Here is a 20,653-nt window from a genome sequence, read left to right on the forward strand (position 1 = left end):
TATTCAGATTATCATAGCCACCAAGGATCTGGGGCAGAAAACTGGCAAACGTTGATTTGCATGTTGGAAAATGGATACCAAGGAGACTTCACTCAGCCCTCCCCTGCTGAAATTGTGTCCTAGGGAATGTGCAGCTAGAGAGACTCATGACCCAAAAAGCTTAGGAGTGCTGCCTTTAAAGGGTGATTTTTGGAGGACAGGAAAGAGAAGGGTTTTCGTTAGATTTACAGAAGTGTGGCTGACACAGAGGACACAAACTTTAAGTACCTGTGTAGGCACCACCCAGGTCAAGAAAGTGAACATTCCCAGCCCTTCCTAACACAAGCCTCCTCTGTATCTCCAGCCCCCAAAGGGAGCCACTATTCTGACCTATTGTCACATTCTGTCAGCAGCTCTCCTAGGCTGGGTATGTCTGGGACGTGGGGAGGAGTCTGTGCACTCTCCTGCTTCTGGAAATTCTATCCCCAACTGCCATCCCAGCTCAAAGGGGGACTTTTATAAGAGCAAACGAGGCCCGATGGAGGGGCAACCTGGCAGGGGGAGGCAGCATCGGCACTGGCCTGGTGTTCTGCCTCTTCCCTGCTGTGTAGGTGGTGAGCGCTCAGTGGGGCTGCTGGTGGCGGAGGTTTGAGTCAGGTGTCAAGGCTCAGGTATCCGAGGGTGGGGAGCTCCGGGGGCACCTTTGTGATGTCAGCGCCCTGCCTACAACCCTCACAGCCCCTCCACTTCTCCCCCAGAGGCCTTCTCGCCCAGTCTGGAGAGGCAGCCAAAGCAGGCATGGGTTCCCACTGTGCCAAGCTAGGCACAGGCCACAGCCGGGGCCACGAATCCTCCATGAAGAAGCTCGTGGCCTGCGTGAGTCAAGATAACTTCTCCTTGTCCTCAGAGGGTGAGGAAGAGGAAGAGGGAGAAGAGGAGGAGGAGGAAGAGGAGCTCCCAGTACAGGGCAAACTGCTGCTGCTGGAGCCTGAGAGGCAGGAGGAAGGCTCTGAAGACGACCCTGTGGCCCAGCAGAGCCCCGAGCCCAAGCAGACGCACTCCTGACCCCCGATGACGACCCAGGAAGAGGCGCCTGCTGCTGTTCCAGCAAGAAGAACTTTCAGAAAAGAGCCAATAAAGTCTCCAAAGGAATTCTCCTCCTCCCTGGTCTCCTCAATCCTGTGCCTGTGGTGCTGTGCGTGTGCCCCTGTGTATGTGTGCGTGTGTGGTGTGTGCATGCCCATGTGTGTATGTGAGTGTGTTTAGGGAGGGGGAAGAGCAGGAGTCGGTGACACCCTGCTCCTGGCATCCAACCAGAAGTTCTCACCAGGTCCACTCCCTGCGACTTCTCCTCCACCCTCCCCTGCTTTAGGGGGCAAAAATGTGGTCTCCTGGGCAGGAAAGTCATCTCAGCCAGTCCCCTCTCTGGGGGTGTACACGTAATGGGACAGAGGGGGAGCAGGAGAGCACACAGGCTGAGAGCGCCCGAGGGGACAGTGTACGCTCCCTCAGCAAAGCCTCTATCCTGCTGTCCTAGCCACCGCGGTTTTGTTACGGAGTACTGGCTTGGGAGTTCAGCACACCAGGAATCAACTTCTTTCTGTGAGCTGTGACCTTGAGCAAGTCACGGTCTGTCTGTGAGCCTTGGCCTGTCCCTCCCTGGGTAAGGGCGAGATGAGCAGTGCCCCCTAGTCAGTGGGTTGGGAGAATTAACTGAAGCGTTGGGTGGGCCCAGGCCTGGCACACTGTGAATGTTTAAGACAGTATTGTTGCTGGCTCCACCGCCTCGCTGGCCCTGGTTTTGGGGTCAGAGTATGTGGTGGGTCTTAGTCCTCAGCCCGTGATTCTTCCGTTGCCACCCTCATATTCAAGGTGACACCCGTGGTCACAGAGGCTCACGTCTGCCTTTATGAAGGGGTCTGGCTGTGGGAGCAGGACCCATGTCCTCATGAGAGCCACAGGCAAAGGAAGCCCAGAAAAGCTGCCAGACACAGATATAAAACCCAGACCCTGTGTCCACTTACTCTGGCCACCCTGTTGTCCCTCCTGCCCGTGAAGAAATGACATGTGATCTCCACCCTCTGCCCTCAGTAGGCCCCCAAGCACCAGCTACTTGGCTGAGTAGAATCCTGATCAGGGCTGTTGGGGGAGGGAGTGGCAGTATTTCCTGGGAACCCTCAGTTACTTTGCGGGGAGGGGGAGACTGTTAGGGGTAAGGAGGCCTTGGGTTACTCAGAGGGGAAGCCACCATTAAGACTTGCAGACGGCAGAGGGCAAGTGATGTCCAAAGCAGGAGGCCCCGCTATCTACAAGTCTTAACGGATTCCTACCCATACCCCTGACCCAGTAACTCAGTCATCCAGCTTCTTCCTTTTATCTAAGCCCCAGAGATCCACCTGCCCATTTAGTCAAATATTTGTCAAGCCCCTTCTGTAGTCACTATGGCAGGGCCACAATGGGTTCTTAAACTGGACCGGAGGGCCGGAACAAAAGCATGGATGGAGTGTTTGTGTGAACTAGTATAAATTCAAAGTAAACAACATTACATAAAAGGGTACAGTCTCTTTTTTTTTTTAGTTTTATTCATTTCAAACGGGCCGGATCCGGCCCGCAGGCCGTAGTCTGCCCACGGCTGCACTATGGGCTCTGGGATGAACAAAACACAGTCTCTGTCCTTCTACACACTCAGGCGTGCGGAAGTGGGGAGTCAGCAGTGGAGGTGTGGGTGGAGGAGGAGGACCCAGAAGGAAGCAGCACAGCATGGCCGACCAGCCCACTGAGCCCACACAAGGCACGGCCATTAGGACAGAGCCACATGTGCCTCTGTAATCCCCTCAGGCCCTTCAGTGACCATAAGGCTGGATGGGGGCGGGAGCGGGGGCGCCAAACCTGGGTTTGGATCCTGACTCTGCCGCTGACTATCTGTGACTCTGAGCCTGCTCCCTCTTTGTAAAATGTAACAGTCATGACGGCCTCTAGGGTTCATTCGTTTCTTAGGATTGCTGGAACAAATGATCACAAACTTCATGGCTTAAAACAACAGAAATCTATCCTCTCTCATTCTGGAAGCCAAAGTCTGAAATCAAGAAGTCAGCGGAGCCATCCCCCTCTCCCCCAGAGGTCCCAGGGGAGAATCCTTCCTTGCCTTGTACAGCTCATGGCAGCTCAAGGCGTTCCTTGGCTTGTGGCTGCATAACTCTAATCTTTGCTTCTGACTTTATGTGGTCTATTCTCCCCGTGTGCCTTCTCTTCTGTTTTATAAGAACACTTGTGATCTGGCCAGTTTGACTCAATGGTTAGAGCGTTGGTCTGCAGACTGAAGGGTCTTGGGCTCCTTCTGGCCTGGGCCAGGGCATGTGCAAGAGGCAACCAACCATGTTTCTCTCTCTCTCTCTCTCCTCCTCTCTCTCCCTTCCCTTCCACTCTCTCTAAAAATCAATGGCAGGGGGAGGGGAAGAGGAAATATCCTTAGGTGAGGATTAACAAAAAAAAGAACATCTGTGATTGGATTAGGGCCCACTTAATAACCAAGATACACTCTACTTAACTTACATCTACAAAAATGCTTTTTCAAAATAGTATATTGACAGGTTCTGGGGTTAGGACCTGGACATATCTTTTGGGGGCTACCATTCAACCCACTACAAAGGCTCACTGTGACTCAAGGACAAAGCTGCCTAGAAGGGGGGAGGGGTTGCCCCAGCACAGCTACATAGAAAGTGCCCGTTAATGAGGGCGGTTGTCACTTGAATGATGTGACAAACTTGTTAAGAAATAAACTGTAATAAAAGCAGATGATAGTAAAGTCTCATAACAAGAGGCAAAGTGTGCCTGAGGACAGAGAAGGAGAAGTAGATGTGGGCTGGGGGGCCTGCCAGGGGAGGGGAGATGGAGACTGAAGGAGTTTCATGGGGAAGAGGGGGCAAGTGCAGGCTGAGAGTGGCCAAGAGCTAAGCCCAAGGGTGTTGGCCAAGGCGTGGGAAGGGTTGGGCTGCTATGTGCTCACAGGGTCTCGTGTGCAAACCGACTGAGCTTTCTTCCATAGGTGCCTGGAGATCCAAGTGGGGCGGGCCTGATTCCTACTGTAGGTGAGGCTTCCTGGGGCGGGGGGGGGGGGGGGGGGGGGTAGAGTCACGAGGCAGGAATCTGAAGAAGGAAGAGGGTTCCAAGTGCCTCCTGTGGCTTGACAGGCACTTCAGGTTCACAAGAATACCAGGAAGGAAGGAATGACATCCCTTTGTCAGATAAGGAAGTCTCACAAACCGAAGTGACCTACCCTAGATAGCTATCAGCACACACTGGGATTGAACCTTGTGCTAAATCTCCAGAATTTAAATCTTGCCTGGGAGGTGGGCTTGCCAGGCAGCCCCCAGGACCACTCCCATTACTCTTATCATTCATCCATCCAATAAGCCATCCAATCCATTCACATCCACCTACCCACCCATCTATCCTTGCCCTAGGTATCTATCTTATCAACCACTGAGGTCAGGACTGTGCCCTGGCCTCTAAGCGGCTAGGGGGGAGTAAGAAAAGAGCTGGAATGTTAGCAATGTTTATTGAACTCTTACTGTGGGCTGTCCCTGAGCCAATTGCTGGACACAGATTCTCTCATTTAATTTGTCTGGCATCCCTAAGAGATGGGCGTTCTTATTGTCCCCATTCTACAAAGACAGGGAACTGGGACTTGGCGGGATGAAAGCCCAGGTGAGTGACCCATAAGGAAAGGAAAATGTAGATCTGGGATGGGGATCCAGCTCAATCTGACCCAAGGGTCCCTACTCTTAACCAACAGATGGGATTACTCCAGAGGGCCCCTGAAACTTGCCCCGCCCTAGGGGTTAGTGTAAGAGTTAGGGGGCCTTGTCCCAACCAGGCCACATCTGTTACACCCCCATGGTCTGTGCCATCACAATTGGGCCCAACTATATAACCAGGGGGTGCTAGGGACTCTGCAAAGCTGCGTGTGCTGGAAGAAGAGGAGGAGGAGGAGGCAGCCTCTGCCCCCCCACAAGTAGCCTCCCATGGACACCAAGACACAGAACCCTCCCATCACCCACACCCAGCCCCATAGCAACTCTCGGCCCCAAAGCCACACCTGCAACCAGTGCAATTGCAGCCACCACTGCCAGAACTGCAGCCATGGCTGCAGCCAGAGCCAGAGTTGCAGCCGAAGCCGGATCTCCAGCAAAAGCCCAACCGGCCACCGCAGCCCACCCGGCCACCAAAACCAGAGTCCAAGCCCCAGCCCGCCACCAAGGCATCACAAACACACCATGCACTCCCGCCACTGCCCCATGAGGCCCACCACCCACTCCTGCAGTAACACCAAGAACAGAAAGAACTTGGAAGGACAAGTGAAAAAGAGGAAGGTGGTCAAAAGGAGACAGCAGGTGCACAAAACAAAGAGGCGAAGCTCAGGTACTTTTCACGCAGGTGGGGAAGGGTGAGAGGGGCTGCCCAGCTGGACGTTGGGGGGCAGTGAGGGGAAGGCTGCAACCTCCAAGCCAAGAGGGAGAAAAAACTATGGCAGTTGTGTATATGGTACATTGCTGGACTAGTTCTTCCAATAAGTTGGATGGGTTGATTAGAAAAACAGATAGGTGGCAGGTTAACTAGATGGTAGGGTGGATGGGAGATGGGAGCTGGGTGGATAAATTCATTGGAAGTGCGGTTAGGTAGAGAGATGAGTGATAGGAGGGTTAACTAGTTAAGTGGATTGATGGATGGATAGAAGAATGGAGTTGAATGAGTGGAAAGTTTGGATGTGGTTGGAAGGATATGGATGGTGAACTGATTGAGTAGGTGTGTGAATGATTAGATCATTGTGGATAAATAAATGGGCAGGTGAACTGATGGATGGTTAACTGGATGGATGAATTTAATGAACAAATGGATGAAGTTTCAATAGATGGGTAGCCTGGATATAGTTGAAAGAATGAAATGAATGTTGGATGAAAAGACTGGGTGATTCATGGATGAGTCATGAGTCACCCAGCCTTTTTATTTTTTCACGCCGTCTTTTTAAGTGGATGGAATGGATGGATTCACATAGGTCAAAAGGAACTTGACCATAGTCTATGCTCTATCCATGCCCATATTTGATTACAAATGAGAAGTCCAAGACTCAAAGGAGAGGGTTAGTGACTTCATGAAGCACAACTATTAAAGGGTCCCTTTCCTGTTCCTATCACTTAGGGCGGAAATAAACTGAGATCGCACTCCATGGCTTGTTCCTGTGTAAGTTTCACCCAAATGAGAAACACCATCATGCGTGGAATGCTAGAGGGAAGTCAAACGTTTTGCAGGAACGTGTTACTACAGTGATTTCTACGCAACAATGATTAAAGCTGGTCCACTGGATGACTTTCCTTGTGTTGGCATTTTTATTTCACTAAAGGTGTCGTGTGTTTTGGGGCCTGGTTTGGTAGCACAAAGCAGAAAAGAGGTTGCAGAGGGAGCAGGGATATGCCTTGTAATGAGACCTCATGAAAGTGTAAGGAGCCATGCCAGCACAGGGGCAGAAAGGAATGGGGGGTGGAGACACCAAGAAGCCTTTGAAGTAGACAACACTCTGTTTGTGCAGAGCCTTCTTTAGCCCTACATGCTCCCACATCCATGCACACAAGTGTGTGCACACACATGGGATGCCCTTGGGCCCACACACTGTTCATGTGATCCGCATGCAGTAGGCAGTCCGGGAGCATAGGAGACAGGTGGGAAGAGGGGTTAGAAATGTGCATTTTAGTCCAGTTTGAATCCTGGTTTACCCTAGCTCATATTTCCCTGCTGTGTGCCTCACTTGTTTCAACCAACTTTTAATAAGGGACCAAGTGTGTTCAGGGCCTGGGTGAGGACACACTAGCCCTTTCTCTGTCCAGAGAAAGAACATACATTGCCAGCCACAATAAGCTGTATGAAGGGAGCAAGGCAACATAAAGCAGAGCAACTCTGGTGGGGCTCCAGGCCAAGGAAAAAGCATGTGTAAAAAACCTGGGGTCTTCCAAAGCCTGGGGTAGCTGGTACCGGGATACAGGTGGCAGGAAAGGAGGTGGGAGGCCAAGAGGGACCAGGCTTTGCAGGGGTTTGCAGGCTGGAGAACTTGGACAAGGCCTAATAGGTACAGTATTTAAAGACGGTGTTGGCTGCTGTGTGGAGGCTGGATTATAGAGGACAGAAGGGACAAGAGGAAGAGCCATTGGTAGGGTGGGGCCAGGAGAGAGGAACTGTAGGGCGGCACTGGAACCCTCCAATACAGATGGGATGAGGGAGTGAGTTCCTCCTCCAGCAAACATTTCTTGTTGTTGTGAATCCTCACCTGAGGATATTCTTTCCCGTTGATTTTTTTAGAGTGTAAGGGAGAGAGGGAGGGGGAAAGAGAGAGAGAGAGAGAGAGAGAGAGAGAGAGAGAGAGAGAGAGAGAGAGAGAGAGAGAAATATCAATAAGAGAGAATCATTGATCAGCTGCCTCCTTGCATGCCCCACACTGGGGATTGAGTCTGCAACCCAGGTATGTGCCCTGACTGGGAATTGAAAGTGACCTCCTGGTTCATAGGAGGACGCTTAACCACTGAGCCATGCCGGTCGGGTGATGCCAGATGCTTTGACATAAAATATTTCCACTGCATCCACACACCCTCAGCAGGAGGCATTACTGTTCCACTTTGCAGATGAATGAGGTGAGATTCAGGTGAAATGATTTGATCAAGGTCTCCAAGAGGGCATGTCTAAGATCAGAGATTCATCCTTTGCCCCAATCTTCCTGGTTCCTATTTAAAAATGTAAAGCCACATAATCCCATGATAGTCTTTCACATCACAGTGAAAGGAATTTTGGAAGTACTTCTAGAGAGCATGTTTAAGGGAGGAGACAGAGATAGAGGGTCAGAGGATAAGGTCAGGGAATTTGAGCTCCACTCACCGAAGGACCTCCCTATTCCCTGAACAGTGTCCTTTTATAATAAGATCACTGAAGGCAGAAGAGCTTCTGTTATAGAGAAATGATCTCTATAATAGAGGAAGTGCACTGGGACGCAGACAGACTGGGTCACATGTGTGGTTTACAAACCCATCTTTAACCCCACATTTCCCTAAAATCAACAAGCAGAATAAATGGTGGCACAAACACAGATATCCAGTTACTTACACCAAGAAATTGCCATTCAAACCCACTCGGACACAGTGACCTAGGTTCACATGAGGGTTCCCAAATACAGGCCCCCCACCCCCATATCGACAGGCAGGCTCTCACATCCCTCCCCTCTCACTGAAACACACTCAAGCAAGCACTTGCAGACACACACACACCCTCTTACAGTCAGACACATGATGACAAGAGGAAAAACGTCAAACCACAGATTCATTCTTTCACTTACTTGGTTTGGGGTGGGGTGACAATAGTTTGGGGGCAGGCCTGCTAGAAACCCAAATTCAGGAAACAGATGCCCAACTCAGCCACTGAGGCTATACAGATTCTGAAAGCGACCTAGCTGCCTTTCAAATGGTTAATTTCGGGGGATACTAGTGTGAGGTGAAGTCTGGGAAACAGACGCAGCCCTGCCTGTGGTAGGATTGTCCGCTCAGCTGCCTGGGCACTGTCATGCCTGCAGGCCCTAGATGTCACTGGGGGCCCCAGCAGTCCTGGGGCAGGAGGGAGCAGTCAGGGAAGAGGCTGCAGAGCATGGGTTGAGGTGCCCATTTGAGGTACAATTCAGGAGGAAAAATACCTTAAACTCTGTAGCCACCCAGACCCAGAGTCAACTCCCTGCTCCCTCATTCCCTCTCTGTTTGATCCCAGGCCTGTCTCCTAACCGCTCTGAGCCAGAGTCTGCACCTCATGCTTTGTGAAGAGGTCCAAGGTGCCAGGCTCTTCTTGATTGCTGCATCCCTAGTACTTAGCACAGTCCTGCACATATTAGGAGCTCAGTAAATATTTGTTGAATAAATGAAAGAGTGGACATTAAAGCAATGATGAGATGCCACTTGTGTACCTGTTGAGTGGACAAAAATGGAAAAGGCTTGATAATAACAAGTACTCGTGCAGGCCCAGGGAAGCGGACGTGGCCAAATGCCACTGTGGAGAGGGTACCAGCACAGGCATATTGGTGGCCAACTGACAGTGTCTACTGGTGTTTAAAGTATACACAGGTTGCTCACACGTGTGCCAAGACCTTGTCCGGGGAGGTGCAGGGCCACACTGTTTGTAAGAGCAAAAAACTAGAAACAATTTAAGTGCCCATCCACAGGGGATGGCTGCATGGACATTGAGGATGCCTTTTTAAAAAATATGCAGTTTTTTTTAAAAAGAATGAAGTTGATCTATATGTAGTCTATCCGGGTTGCCAGGATATGTTATTGGGTAAAAAGGGCAGATGGAGAAAGATATAACATTTACAGAGAGAAAAATTATATACAAAGCAACATTGTATTGTTATGGGGGGAAATGCAGGTATGTGAATGCATAGAGAAAGATCTGGAAGGACACAGACCACGCTGGTGTCTGGGGTTACATCTGGGGAAGGGAAATGCTTACGTTATTTTACACAAGGGAATAAAAAAGTAAATTGAGGGAGGGGGGAGCAGAGCATCAATGAAGCATCTAGTACAGCGGTTCTCAACCTGTGGGTCGCGACCCCTTTGGGGGGTTGAACGACCCTTTCACAGGGGTCGCCTAAGACCATCGGAAAACACATATATAACTACATATTATTTTTGTGATTAATCACTATGCTTTAATTATGTTCAATTTGTAACGACAAAAATACATCCTGCATATCAGATATTTACATTACGATTCATAACAGTAGCAAAATTACAGTTATGAAGTAGCCACGAAAACAATTTTATGGTTGGGGGTCACCGCAACATGAGGAACTGTATTAAAGGGTCACGGCATTAGGAAGGTTGAGAACCACTGATCTAGTAGGTGTTCAGCAAAGCTTTGTTGACACTGAAAAGAGATAATACAAGAATGTTGAATAAACTCTGACTGTAAAGTGCTATCTTCTCTCAAGCCAATGGCATCGGTCACTTTCTGGGCTTGAAGGTCTTGGCAAGGTGACTCGGAAGGCTCTCCCCAGAGGGACTCATGCCCCAGGGCCAGCCCATTGCCTTTCCCGAGTCAAGCCTCTGCCTATAAACCAGTATGGTGGCACTGAGTATCTCTCCTGCTTACCTTCAGCTCATCTCCGGCCACTTGCCACTCAGGTCCTCAGTTTTCTGTCTCCAGGCCTGTGCCTGCGTCATGCTCTGCCGGGAGTGCTCTCCCTTCTCTTGCCTGGGCTAAGTCCCACTTGTTCTTTAAAATTCAGGTCAAGGATCACCTCTCTCCCGACCCTGCTCAGGGCCCTGCCGGCTTGGCCAGGTGCCTCCTCTTGCACCAGCAGAGACTGGGCTTCGCCATGTCATGGGCCATTGTCAAGTTTGCTGCTGGTCATTGTGCCCTGAAACGAGATGGCTCCTCACACTGAGAGAACCAGGCTGAATTCAACCTCTCGCCATAGCACCTGCCACTCTCAACAGCTTTCTCACAGTGAGGGGCCCCTGAGCTGAGGAGCGTTCCTGCCCGCCCCCCCCCCGCCCCCCCCCCGACTCTCAACACCCCCGGCCTGCTATGTCGCTTCTTGTGTCTCATCTCATAGCTTGTGCAAATTCTTTTTCCCCTTTATGTCAACTGCCAAAGGTAACTGCTACTGCTTCTTGCTGTCAGCTGCTGACACCTAATTTGCCACTTCTGGGATGGGGTAGGGTGGGAACCAGAGCAGCTTATTAGAATAGTATGTAAAAATAGAATAAATAGGCTCAAGCAAGGTCCTGAGGGATTTGCTGATGAAAAGACACTGGGCCTGCCAGCTTGGGCTTTGTGACAGCTCTTTGAGCCACTGGCTTAAGTCAATGTGCCTGAAGGCACAGGCTGATGGGGTGGGGGTGGGGAGCGGGGGCCGGAACCAGGGGTCTGGACTCCACAACCAGTGCTCTCAGGAATCCTCTTCCCCGCCCCTCCTATTTTGGAGTTACTGACACAAGAATAGTGACTGCTTTCTGAAAGCTGGTTAGTACCAGCCACTTCACATGCTCTCCGATCAAGCTCCCTTTTCTTCACCTGTCACATGGGAAAGAATAGGCCTGCCGCACGGCTCTCATCAAGCCTCCCCAGGATTGCCAAGGAGCCAGTCTTGTCATCACGCTGGAGTTCAGCCACCAGCTCATGTCATCACTCCCTGGCCCTTCGGCTTCCTCTGTCCGAGAGGAGGTCCTTCCCCTTGGACTCACGTGTCCCCAGCTGCACAGCCCTTCCCCCGCTGTAACACATGATCTTCCTGCTGCTGGGAGGGGCTATGGTCTACTACACACACTGAAGCAGGGCTCACCGAAACACATCCACCAAGTTCCATCAGCTCCCTGGGTCGCGCTTCTCATCTGGTAAATGGTGCCACATAATTTCCAGAACCATGAGGTAAAGGAAATAAGACAACATACCAAAAAGTTGTTGCCAGCAAATGGTGATTCCCTTCCCAAGGTCTCCTGGGGAATAACGACTGACCCCAGAACTCAGGCCTTGGACTCCCAGAGCAGTGCTCTCACCTACAAAGCATGAGTGCCCCAGCTCTCCCTTAGGGGGTTTTACACCCATTTCAGGGGCTAGTGTGACATTCCAGGTGACAGTCCAGACCTGGGTAGGGGATGGTCAGGGACAGTCATAAGGTATGTCCCAAAGTCAATATTGAAGGTCATCATGGCTAAAGTCCTCGCTATCTAAAAGGTCAGCAGCCAGAGGGCTCTTTCTCTCTTTCTACACTCAATCCTGCAGTGTCTCCTGGGCTTTTAGGGTTGTTTCCTGCAGTCAGGGTGAAATCCAAACCCCTCTCACCGCTTAGCAAGAACCTGCCTGCCCCCTCGGCTGGCCAAGCCCTAGGCCTCACCCTTGCACTCACCCCTGATCCTTCAGCATGCTCCTCCCTCCACCTCACGGCCTCAGCACTGGCTCTTCTTTCTACTTGGACTTCTCATTACTCACTTTTAGAAAGACCTCAACTCCCATGTCACCACCTCCAACAGGCTTCCCTCACTGCTTTAGCTCACTCCTCCTCCACCCCATAAACACTTGTGGCTGGCTACCTTCTCCCTATTTATTTCCCTCCAGAGCACTTTGATCTGAAAAAATCCTGTGAACTCACTGTCTCCCCTACTTCTGCTGGAAGACCCGAGTTCCCGGTGCCTGGCAGACAGCAGGCACTCAATAAACACCAAAGAAGTGAAATAGATACCTTATTACCCTTATCTTGAAGATAAGGAAACTGAGGCACAGAGAATCTAAAGCCTCCCCCAGGCCACATGCTCATTAAGTGACAGATTTGTTGTTGTTATTAATCCTTACCCAAGGATTTTTTCCACTGATTTTTAAAAATATATATCTGTATTGATTTTAGAGAGGAAGGGAGAGAGAGAGAAAGAAACATCAATGATGAGAGAGAATCACTGATTGGCTGCCTTCTGCACACCCCCTACTGGGGATCGAGCCCGCAACCTGGGCATATGCCCTTGGCCGGAATCGAACCTGGGACCCTTTAGTCCGCAGGCCGACGCTCTATCCACTGAGCCAAACTGGCTAGGGTTCCATTGATTTTTTTTTTTTTTTATTAGAGAGAATAAAAGGGAGGAGGAGAGACAGAGAGAAACATCACATCGATGTGAGAGAGACACATCAACTGATTGCCTCCTCTATGTGCCCCAACCAGGGCTAGGGTTTCAGTCTGCAACCAAGGTACATGCTCTTGGCCGGGAACTGAACCTGAGACCCTTCAGTCCTCCGGCTAATGCTCTATCCACTGAGCCAAACCAGCTAGGGCTAAGTGACAGATTTAAACCCAGGCCAGCTGATAATAGAATCCATGCTCTAAACCCCCCAGTTCAGGGCTCCTCAGAGGCACGGACTCCCATGGGAACCTTGTCTGCCCCACGTATCAGAAGAGAAGGAGGGCTGGGGAGCACTGGGGCAGAGAGCACTTTCAGGATGACACATCCTAACCAGGGACTGCTTTTCCCAGCAGGACTTTGCCAAAGCTGGAAAGAAAAACTGAGCTTCAAGGGGCGGGTCCCTCATTCCTGGGTTTCCGGGGCTGGCCAAGTCGGGGAGGAGAACCATCCCACATGTCTGGCTGTGGCCCAGCAAGCTGTGGACACAGGGCTGACCCTGCTATAAGAAGTCACTTGTGCTGAGCATGTTCTCTGTGCTTGGCACTTGCTTCAGGCTTTACATGCACTGATGCTCTATGAGGCATAAAGTTCCAGAGCCCACTTTGCAGATGGGTCAAATGAGGTCTAGAGAGGGCAGTTGCATGCCCTCTGGGGATCACACATCTGGGGAGCAGTGGGCCTGGAGTCCACATGCAGCCCAGGCTTGCTGTAGATTCTGAGCTCCTCAAGGCTCCCAGGCGGCCTAACTTCCTGTGAGCCTAGCACCAGGCCTCCAGAAAGAATGACCCAGGAGGCAGACGTTTGTCAACCAGCGTATTTCTTTTTCCTTTTTGGCATCTAGGTTTGGTTTCATTTTGAAATCAGAACTTTAGAAAATGAAAACAAAGCTATAGTAACCGTCAATGTTGGCAATGAAGAGAACCCACGTGGGTTTACCAACAGGGGCCTGACTCACTATGCTTGCACAATCAGGGTCTGGGCAGGTTAGAGGAAGGGATACCTCCGTTCTGCAGGCCAGGAAACTGAGACTCAAAGGGGCCCAAAGCCACAAAGGGCATGACAGAAGCTTGGATGCCAAGAGCTTATAAATGAGAGGAAAGCTGGCAGACCTGTGCCCACTCCTCCCTAGGCAGGCTCAGGATCCAAATGAATCTCTGATTTCTTTGGCATCTACTTTTTTTCCCAGAAGACGAAGTGGTCCAATACCCTGTGTATGAATCTTGGCTCTTCCCCATCTAAGCTGTATGCCCTTGGACAAGTGACTCCCCCACTTAGCCTTAGTTTTTCTATCTGTAAAATGGGCAGGTTGGATTGTGTACACCAATTCAATAGTCTAAGGCAGTGATGGCGAACCTATGACATGCGTGTCAGAGGTGACACGCGAACTCATTTTTTTGGTTGATTTTTCTTTGTTAAATGGCATTTAAATATATAAAATTGTTGGGGTCCAACCCCAGCAGGTCCAGGGGTCCCCAAAGGTGTGGACGGAGTTGGTGAAGAAGGAATGACATGGAGGCAGCGTTCACGTGATCATCGTAGCTAGGCCTCTAGCCAGGATCTCCAGCCAGGTTCTGTAGCCATGTTCTATCGTAGGTTCTCCAGTCAGGTTCTCCAGCCAGGTTCTATCCAGGTTCTCCTTCCATGTTCTGTCTAGGTTCTCCAGCCAAGTTCTTTTTTTTTTTTTTTTTTATATTTTTATTGATTTTTTACAGAGAGGAAGGGAGAGAGATAGAGAGTTAGAAACATCGATGAGAGAGAAACATCGATCAGCTGCCCCCCGCACATCCCCCACTGGGGATATGCCCGCAACCCAGGCACATGCCCTTGACCGGAATCAAACCCGGGACCCTTCAGTCCGCAGGCCGACGCTCTATCCACTGAGCCAAACCGGTTTCAGCCCAGCCAAGTTCTGTAGCCAGGTTCTGTCCAGAATCTTTTGCCATGTTCTCTCGCTAGGTTCTGTCTCTAGGTTCTGTGTCCTGTTGTCTTGTTACATCTGTATTTATACCAGTTGATTCCAATCCTATCAATCTCTATTCCAAAGGTTAGGGCGTTTCTTATCTCCATTCCAGGGAGTAAAGATTATGTAGTTTAAGAGTGATTGTTCGTAGTTAAAGTGATTAACTACCCTCCTGGCACTTAGTTAAGGGGTTTTATTCCCTCCCTAACTTCAGGGGAAAATCCCTACCTGGGGAAACAACCTTACTCGGAGAGGTGACCTTGGTTAAAACACATAGCGCCAAGAAGGTGAGCAAACATATTAAGAACAGTATGCCATATATGCCAGGTCCCTTGAAACATATGCTGTGCAGATGTTTCTTCCCTGCAACGACTGTGTCAAGCAGCAAGGATGGACCGGCTCCCAGCATAAAATAAATATCAAAAATATAAGTCTTTGTTTTACTATGGTTGCAAAGATCAAAACATTTCTATATGTGACACGGCACCAGAGTTAAGTTAGGGTTTTTCAAAATGCTGACACACCGAGCTCAAAAGGTTCGCCATCACTGGTCTAAGGGCTAAGGCATTTACACAAAGTCAGCTTTGGCCAACACATCACAGGTATAAGTAAATGAAATGAAGGAGGGGCCTCCGCAGGAATGGGTTGGAGGATATCAGCAAAATGGGGAGGGGGGAGTAAGAGAAGGAGGAGCCAGTCCCCAGGGAAAAGGGGTGGCTCTCCTAAGAGACTGTCAGTGGGAGTTGGGGGCATATGGGCCATCAGCTATTTATAGATTTCCCTCTGCCCACGGAGACATGTTGGCAGGAAGAAAAGTCATGCAGGAGCCAGAACAGCCTGGCTGCTTTCTTTGGGTCTGGACCTCCTTCCCCCAGCTCAAATGAGAAGAGAAGGAGGTGCTACTCCTCCCCACGGCCAGCATCCAGGGGCCTGTTTGCCCTGGTGAAACTCTCCTACTGCTCTGCTTGCGCCTCCTCTAACCTGTGCTCCCTAGCCTGGGGCTTCTAAGATGGGCATAAGGAAGGAAGCCATGTGTCTGCGGGCTTCAACATGTTGCCACACCCACGGGCACCCCTGGGTGAACAACAACAACAGCAAACACCTACTGAATGCTTATTATATGCCAGGGACTATTCTAAGCACTTGACCCACCCATGATCACTCATTTAATCCCCACTGCTATGAGGGAGGTACTAGTACCATCTGTTTCACAGGTGAAGAAACCAAGGCAGAGGGGTTAATTACAGGCTTAAAGGCACAAGGCTAGAAAGTCCAAGAGGTGAAATTGGAACCCAGGTAGTTTGGGTCCACAGTCCAGCTCTGGAATAGCCACAGCACCTGACCGCTGGCACATGCATGGCTCTGCATCTTGTCACCCGCTGCACACGAGCGCATGCATGTGCATGCACATGTCCCAGGACCACCACACCAGCAACCAACACTAGCTGCTGTCACATACTACTCAGGGAGCTGTTGGGGTCCTAAGCAAGACTGGTCCGGGGGCTACCTTCGGTGTTCAGGGCCTGGGTTCTGCCCGGGGCAAAAGGCAGTCAGGAAAACCCTGCACCGGGACTTCAAGGAGAGGAGCTGGCTAGTCGGCCACTTGAGAACTGCCTGTAGAGGGCAGTGTATGCCAGCGTGAGGCCAGCCACCATGCACCCAGCCTGTCCTGTCTTCTGTGTAACCCCCTCAGACTCTGAGACTACCCACCCACCAGACCCAACCCTCATTTGTTCCTCCTTCCCTTCAAAAATACATGATCCAGTCAGGCACCGACTCCATGCCTTTCTACCAGACAGGATCACTGGATCACACATAAATGAACAAATTACAGCCTAACCCGCCATGCCCCCACATCCCACGCCTAAGGTGTGAGTGCTGGCGGAGCCAGATGCTTGACGAATAATGGGAAGGAGAGGGGAGGGGGTGGGGGGGGCGAGAAAGGCGGCCAGGATAAAACAGTCGGTTTTAAGAATCACCACACAAACCATCTTTTCGTTGGGCTCCAAAGTGCTTTTGGAGGTGCCCAGCTGCTCTCTCCCCAAAACAAAAGTGAGGAGGACATGCCTCCTCCGGAGCTTCCCATCTGACAGTCACTGCAAAACAGAGCCCCTCCCCGGCCTCAGTTTCTCCAGCGTGGGAGGACGAGCCAGTGCCTCGGGGGACCTTGCCAGCCCCGCCCGGTTTCTGAGGAACTCGACCGGCATTGGAGCTGCCCCTCCTGCACTACCCAAGGGTTCCTCCGAAGCCTGTGGTCAGGCCGCCACTTCCTGGGAAGCCCGAGCCAAGACCAGCTGCAGGCGGGGAGCGCGAGGGAGGCTGCCCGAGGCTCCCGGCTACAGGGGAAGGGCACGGCTGGAGTAGTCCCGAGAGGTCCGAGGCCGGACCTCCAGGTAGGGCGGGGAGGTCTGGCTCGAGCAGAGAAGACAGAGACCTGCCGCGATGGGTACTGAGCCATCTGACGAGGAGAGGGCGCGTCAGGGCTAGTCCAGAATATCCTAAAGATCTAGGCTGCAGAAATCTGCGGCTGAAGGCACGGGGGCAAAACAGGGGCACTAGTTCCGAAGGGGGCGTCCGAGAAGTGACCAGGGGGTTCAGGGACGAGGCCAGGGACCTTGATGGGAGGTTCCTAGGACAGGTGCGAGGCTAAGTCAGGGCAGAGGTCCTTGCAGGGGGGAGTCTCCCGGGTGTGCAAAAGGTCGAGCTGGGAAGGCCTCCAGCAAAGAAAAAGAAACCGAAAGTGGCGCGGAAGAGCTGGGCCTGCAGGGGGGTGGAGTCCTGGGGCGGAGCGTCCTATCGCGGGGCCCCGCCCCAATCCGGTTTAAAAGACTGGTGCAGGGGCGGGCGCGGAGCAGAGCGAGCTGCGGCCGTGGCAGCAGCACGGCTCCCGGCCCCGGAGCATGCGCGAGAGCCGCCCCGGAGCCCCCCGGAGCCCCCTGCCGCCCCTCCTGCGGCGCCCCGCGCCCAGCCGCCAGGTGAGCCGGGCACTGGGCAAGGAGCGGGAGGGAGAGGGAGTAAACGGAAAGGAAAAGACGGCCTGGAGTCAGGCTGGCCTCGAGGACTGCGTGGTGGGGTTGCGGCCGCCACAGTCCCTCGCTTCTGCCGGCCCCACCCTGGCAGCCCCCCGCTCGTGGGGTTCCCGTAGAGCAGCTTTTCTCCTGCCTTTGCCCAAATCGCCCGGACCAGGCGCCAATCCCTGGCCTGGCCAGCAGGCGGCGAGCCGTAGATGGGACAGGCTTCTCCCTGGCACCTCTCTCCACGCCCCCCTCCGTTTACCCAAACTCTGAGCGCCTGCTGGAGGCTGGACCCTGCTCCCAGCGAGCCCCCATCGCCTGGAAGTGCTCCGCGCACCTGGAAGTCCATTTTCAAGATGAGCCCACTGAGGCTCAAAGGGGCCGAGCGGTCTAGGTCCTGTACCCTCAGCCCTTGAGGGTCAGCGGCTCAGCCTTAAGCCGCTCCCCCGCCCCACCGTTGCCTCGCGGCCCCTACCTGTCCATCCCCCCCCAGACTCCGCTCACTGCCTGTGTCTCCCCCATCAGCGCACCCCCGGACGCTATGGCCCACCCCTCCGGCTGGCCCCTCGTGTAGGATGGTAGCACACAACCAGGTGGCAGCCGACAATGCAATCTCCACGGCAGCAGAGCCCCGACGGCGGCCCGAGCCTTCCTCCTCCTCCTCCGCGCCCGTGGCCCTGGTGCGCCCGCGGCCCTGCCCGGCGGTCCCGACTCCAGCCCCGGGCGACACACACTTCCGCACGTTCCGCTCGCATGCTGAGTACCGGCGCATCACCCACACCAGCGCGCTCCTGGACGCCTGCGGCTTCTACTGGGGGCCCCTGAGCGTGCACGGGGCGCACGAGCGGCTCCGCACGGAGCCGGTTGGCACCTTCTTGGTGCGTGACAGTCGCCAGCGGAACTGCTTCTTCGCCCTCAGCGTGAAGATGTCCTCGGGCCCCACGAGCATACGCGTGCACTTTCAGGCTGGCCGCTTCCACCTGGACGGAAGCCGCGAAAGCTTCGACTGCCTCTTCGAGCTGCTCGAGCACTACGTGGCGGCGCCGCGCCGCATGCTGGGGGCTCCGCTGCGCCAGCGCCGTGTGCGGCCGCTGCAGGAGCTGTGTCGCCAGCGCATCGTGGCCACCGTGGGCCGCGAGAACCTGGGGCGCATCCCCCTCAACCCTGTCCTCCGAGACTACTTGAGCTCTTTCCCCTTCCAGATCTGACCGGCTCTGCAGGAAGCATTAACTCGGACGCCTTATTATTTTTTATTATTAATTATTATTTCCCTGGAACTATGTGGGTTCCCTTCCCCGCCTGGGTTGGAGGGAGCCAGTGTGGGGGGCGAGGTCCCTCCCCCTCTTGCCTGGAGATGAGGCCACAGACCCCTCCCCAACTCTTGGGGGCGTGCCCCCCTCCTGGTGCTCCCTCTGGGTCCCCCTGGTTGTAATAGCAGCTTAATTTAACTGTATCTGGGCCAGGACCTCAACTTTATCTCCTACCTCTTCATGTTTACATATACCCAGTATCTTTGCACAAACCAGGGGTTGGGGGAGGGTCTCTGGCTTTATTTTTCTGCTATGCAGAATCCTATTTTATATTTTTTACAACCAGTTTAGGTAATAAACTTTATTATGAAAGTTTTTTTTTAAAAGAAAAATGGTTTCTAGAGCGTTTGCTTTGGTCAAAGGTTTTCCTTGGTTCTGAATGGGTCCAGGGGAAAGGGATCCTAAGACTGACCTGTTTGGCTGGAGGTGGTGCGTGGTCCATATTCTGTGGCTATGCACTCTGCTCAGTTCCCCCCACAGCACTTGGGGGTAGAGGAACCGCTGGTCTAGTTTTGGTATTGTATGTCTGGTTAAAATGACAGCTCATGTTTGAGCACTTAATGTGTACCAGGTCCTATGCGGAGCTTTACCTGCTTCCATTTACTTAATCCTATTGAGACAATCCTATGAAGCAGGGCTCTTTGCCCATTTTACAGAAGAGAAAACCAGTGTAGGGGGTCAATTTGCCTTTGGTCATTCCTGTGTCAAAGATACTTGGGTCTTTATTGGCTGTCCACAGAGACTCTGTTTGAAATGGATGACACAGAGAAAATTTCATTGTGACCACAATAACTTCTAGGAAGGGATGGGGGAGTAGGGGCTTGATTTTTGGAAGGAGGACTGGTACATTCTGAAATTCAGCATCAAGGGAAACATTTTAGATGGGATAGAGGATACGGGGTTGGGCCTGACTTCCTTCTTCCCGCCCTGTTTTGTCTGGTGTACTTTTTGGTGAACGCATAACTTGGAGTCAGACGAGGCTTTGTGGTCTGTGGTGGCTGGAGGGCCCTGCTAGCGGCAATTCCTTTTGCCTCTTGGGGCCTCAGCATGGGCCTCAAACATGGGCTTGTTGGAGGAGGTGGAACCCTCAGCAGCAGGTGTCTCCGCATCACAGAGAAAGTGATGTTTTCAGGAGCCAGGGGAGGGAAGAGCTGCTCCAGGATGTTTGAAAGTCCCCATGATATGGGCTTTATGTCTCTGACCGGCCTGACAGATAAGCCATGCTGGCAACTCAGGGCTGTGCTGCTGCACCCAGTGAATTGAATCATGTTCAGGTATAGGGTTAAGCAGACATTGCACTTCATTTTTAGAAATTAGAATGGGCCTCTGCAGCCTTGGACATGCTTATGATGGAATGTCCTAGTATTTAATAATACCTTTCAGGCTCGAAAGTGCAGCATAAAATTAACTTGAAATCTGGAGCTGCCCAGGCTTGTTTTTGGGATTAAATAGGCTCCAGACCTCAAGGTTAAGGATGGCCCGGAGAGATTTAGGATCTCAGAGAGCTTGGGCAATTTCATCCTTTAATAAGATGGGATGGGAGAGAAAGGGGGTGCTGTGAGGTCACTGGCTCCAAGGAATCGCTGCTTTTTCTTTTTTATCTACCTCCTTGCCCTTTGTTCTCTACTGTGTGGATCAAGTTCTGTCTTTGTTCTGACTTTCCGTGTCTCATACCCAGTTTGGGCAGGGCCTGAA

At 52.2% G+C, this 20,653-nt stretch overlaps 3 protein-coding genes across 4 annotated transcripts; all 3 read left to right on the plus strand.

Moving 5' to 3' along the window:
* The first annotated feature begins 777 nt into the window (after positions 1-777).
* PRM3 (protamine 3) lies at positions 778-1,044 on the plus strand. The gene has a single exon (XM_036308672.1). It carries the CDS (start codon positions 778-780, stop codon positions 1,042-1,044), a length of 267 nt encoding a protein of 88 aa, XP_036164565.1.
* Positions 1,045-5,003: 3,959 nt separating this feature from the next.
* On the plus strand, positions 5,004-18,042 carry TNP2 (transition protein 2). Its single transcript, XM_036310001.1, has 3 exons — positions 5,004-5,400; positions 17,473-17,609; positions 17,821-18,042. Exons 1-3 carry the CDS (start codon positions 5,004-5,006, stop codon positions 18,040-18,042), a joined length of 756 nt encoding a protein of 251 aa, XP_036165894.1.
* Positions 17,010-19,290, plus strand: SOCS1 (suppressor of cytokine signaling 1). 2 transcript variants are annotated; one of them, XM_036310290.1, is made up of 2 exons: positions 17,010-17,027; positions 18,174-19,290. In XM_036310290.1, exon 2 carries the CDS (start codon positions 18,224-18,226, stop codon positions 18,854-18,856), a length of 633 nt encoding a protein of 210 aa, XP_036166183.1. In that variant the 5' UTR covers positions 17,010-17,027; positions 18,174-18,223; the 3' UTR covers positions 18,857-19,290. The 2 variants fall into 2 exon arrangements, with proteins under 2 accessions (XP_036166183.1, XP_036166182.1); XM_036310289.1 differs by lacking the exon at positions 17,010-17,027 and adding an exon at positions 17,055-17,609.
* Positions 19,291-20,653: the final 1,363 nt, after the last annotated feature.

Source organism: Myotis myotis, unplaced genomic scaffold, assembly GCF_014108235.1.
Source record: "Myotis myotis isolate mMyoMyo1 unplaced genomic scaffold, mMyoMyo1.p scaffold_m19_p_5, whole genome shotgun sequence".
NCBI classification, from domain to species: Eukaryota; Metazoa; Chordata; class Mammalia; order Chiroptera; family Vespertilionidae; genus Myotis; species Myotis myotis.

What these genes read in the sequence shown, in the direction of transcription:
- PRM3 (XM_036308672.1), top strand. Translation starts at nt 778, where the DNA reads ATGGGTTCCCACTGTGCCAAGCTAGGCACAGGCCACAGCCGGGGCCAC.
- TNP2 (XM_036310001.1), top strand. Translation starts at nt 5,004, where the DNA reads ATGGACACCAAGACACAGAACCCTCCCATCACCCACACCCAGCCCCAT. An exon ending in AACAAAGAGGCGAAGCTCAG is followed by an intron (nt 5,401 to 17,472) that starts GTACTTTTCACG and finishes AGACTGGTGCAG; the next exon opens with GGGCGGGCGCGGAGCAGAGC. An exon ending in GCCCCGCGCCCAGCCGCCAG is followed by an intron (nt 17,610 to 17,820) that starts GTGAGCCGGGCA and finishes CGCCCGGACCAG; the next exon opens with GCGCCAATCCCTGGCCTGGC.
- SOCS1 (XM_036310290.1), top strand. Translation starts at nt 18,224, where the DNA reads ATGGTAGCACACAACCAGGTGGCAGCCGACAATGCAATCTCCACGGCA.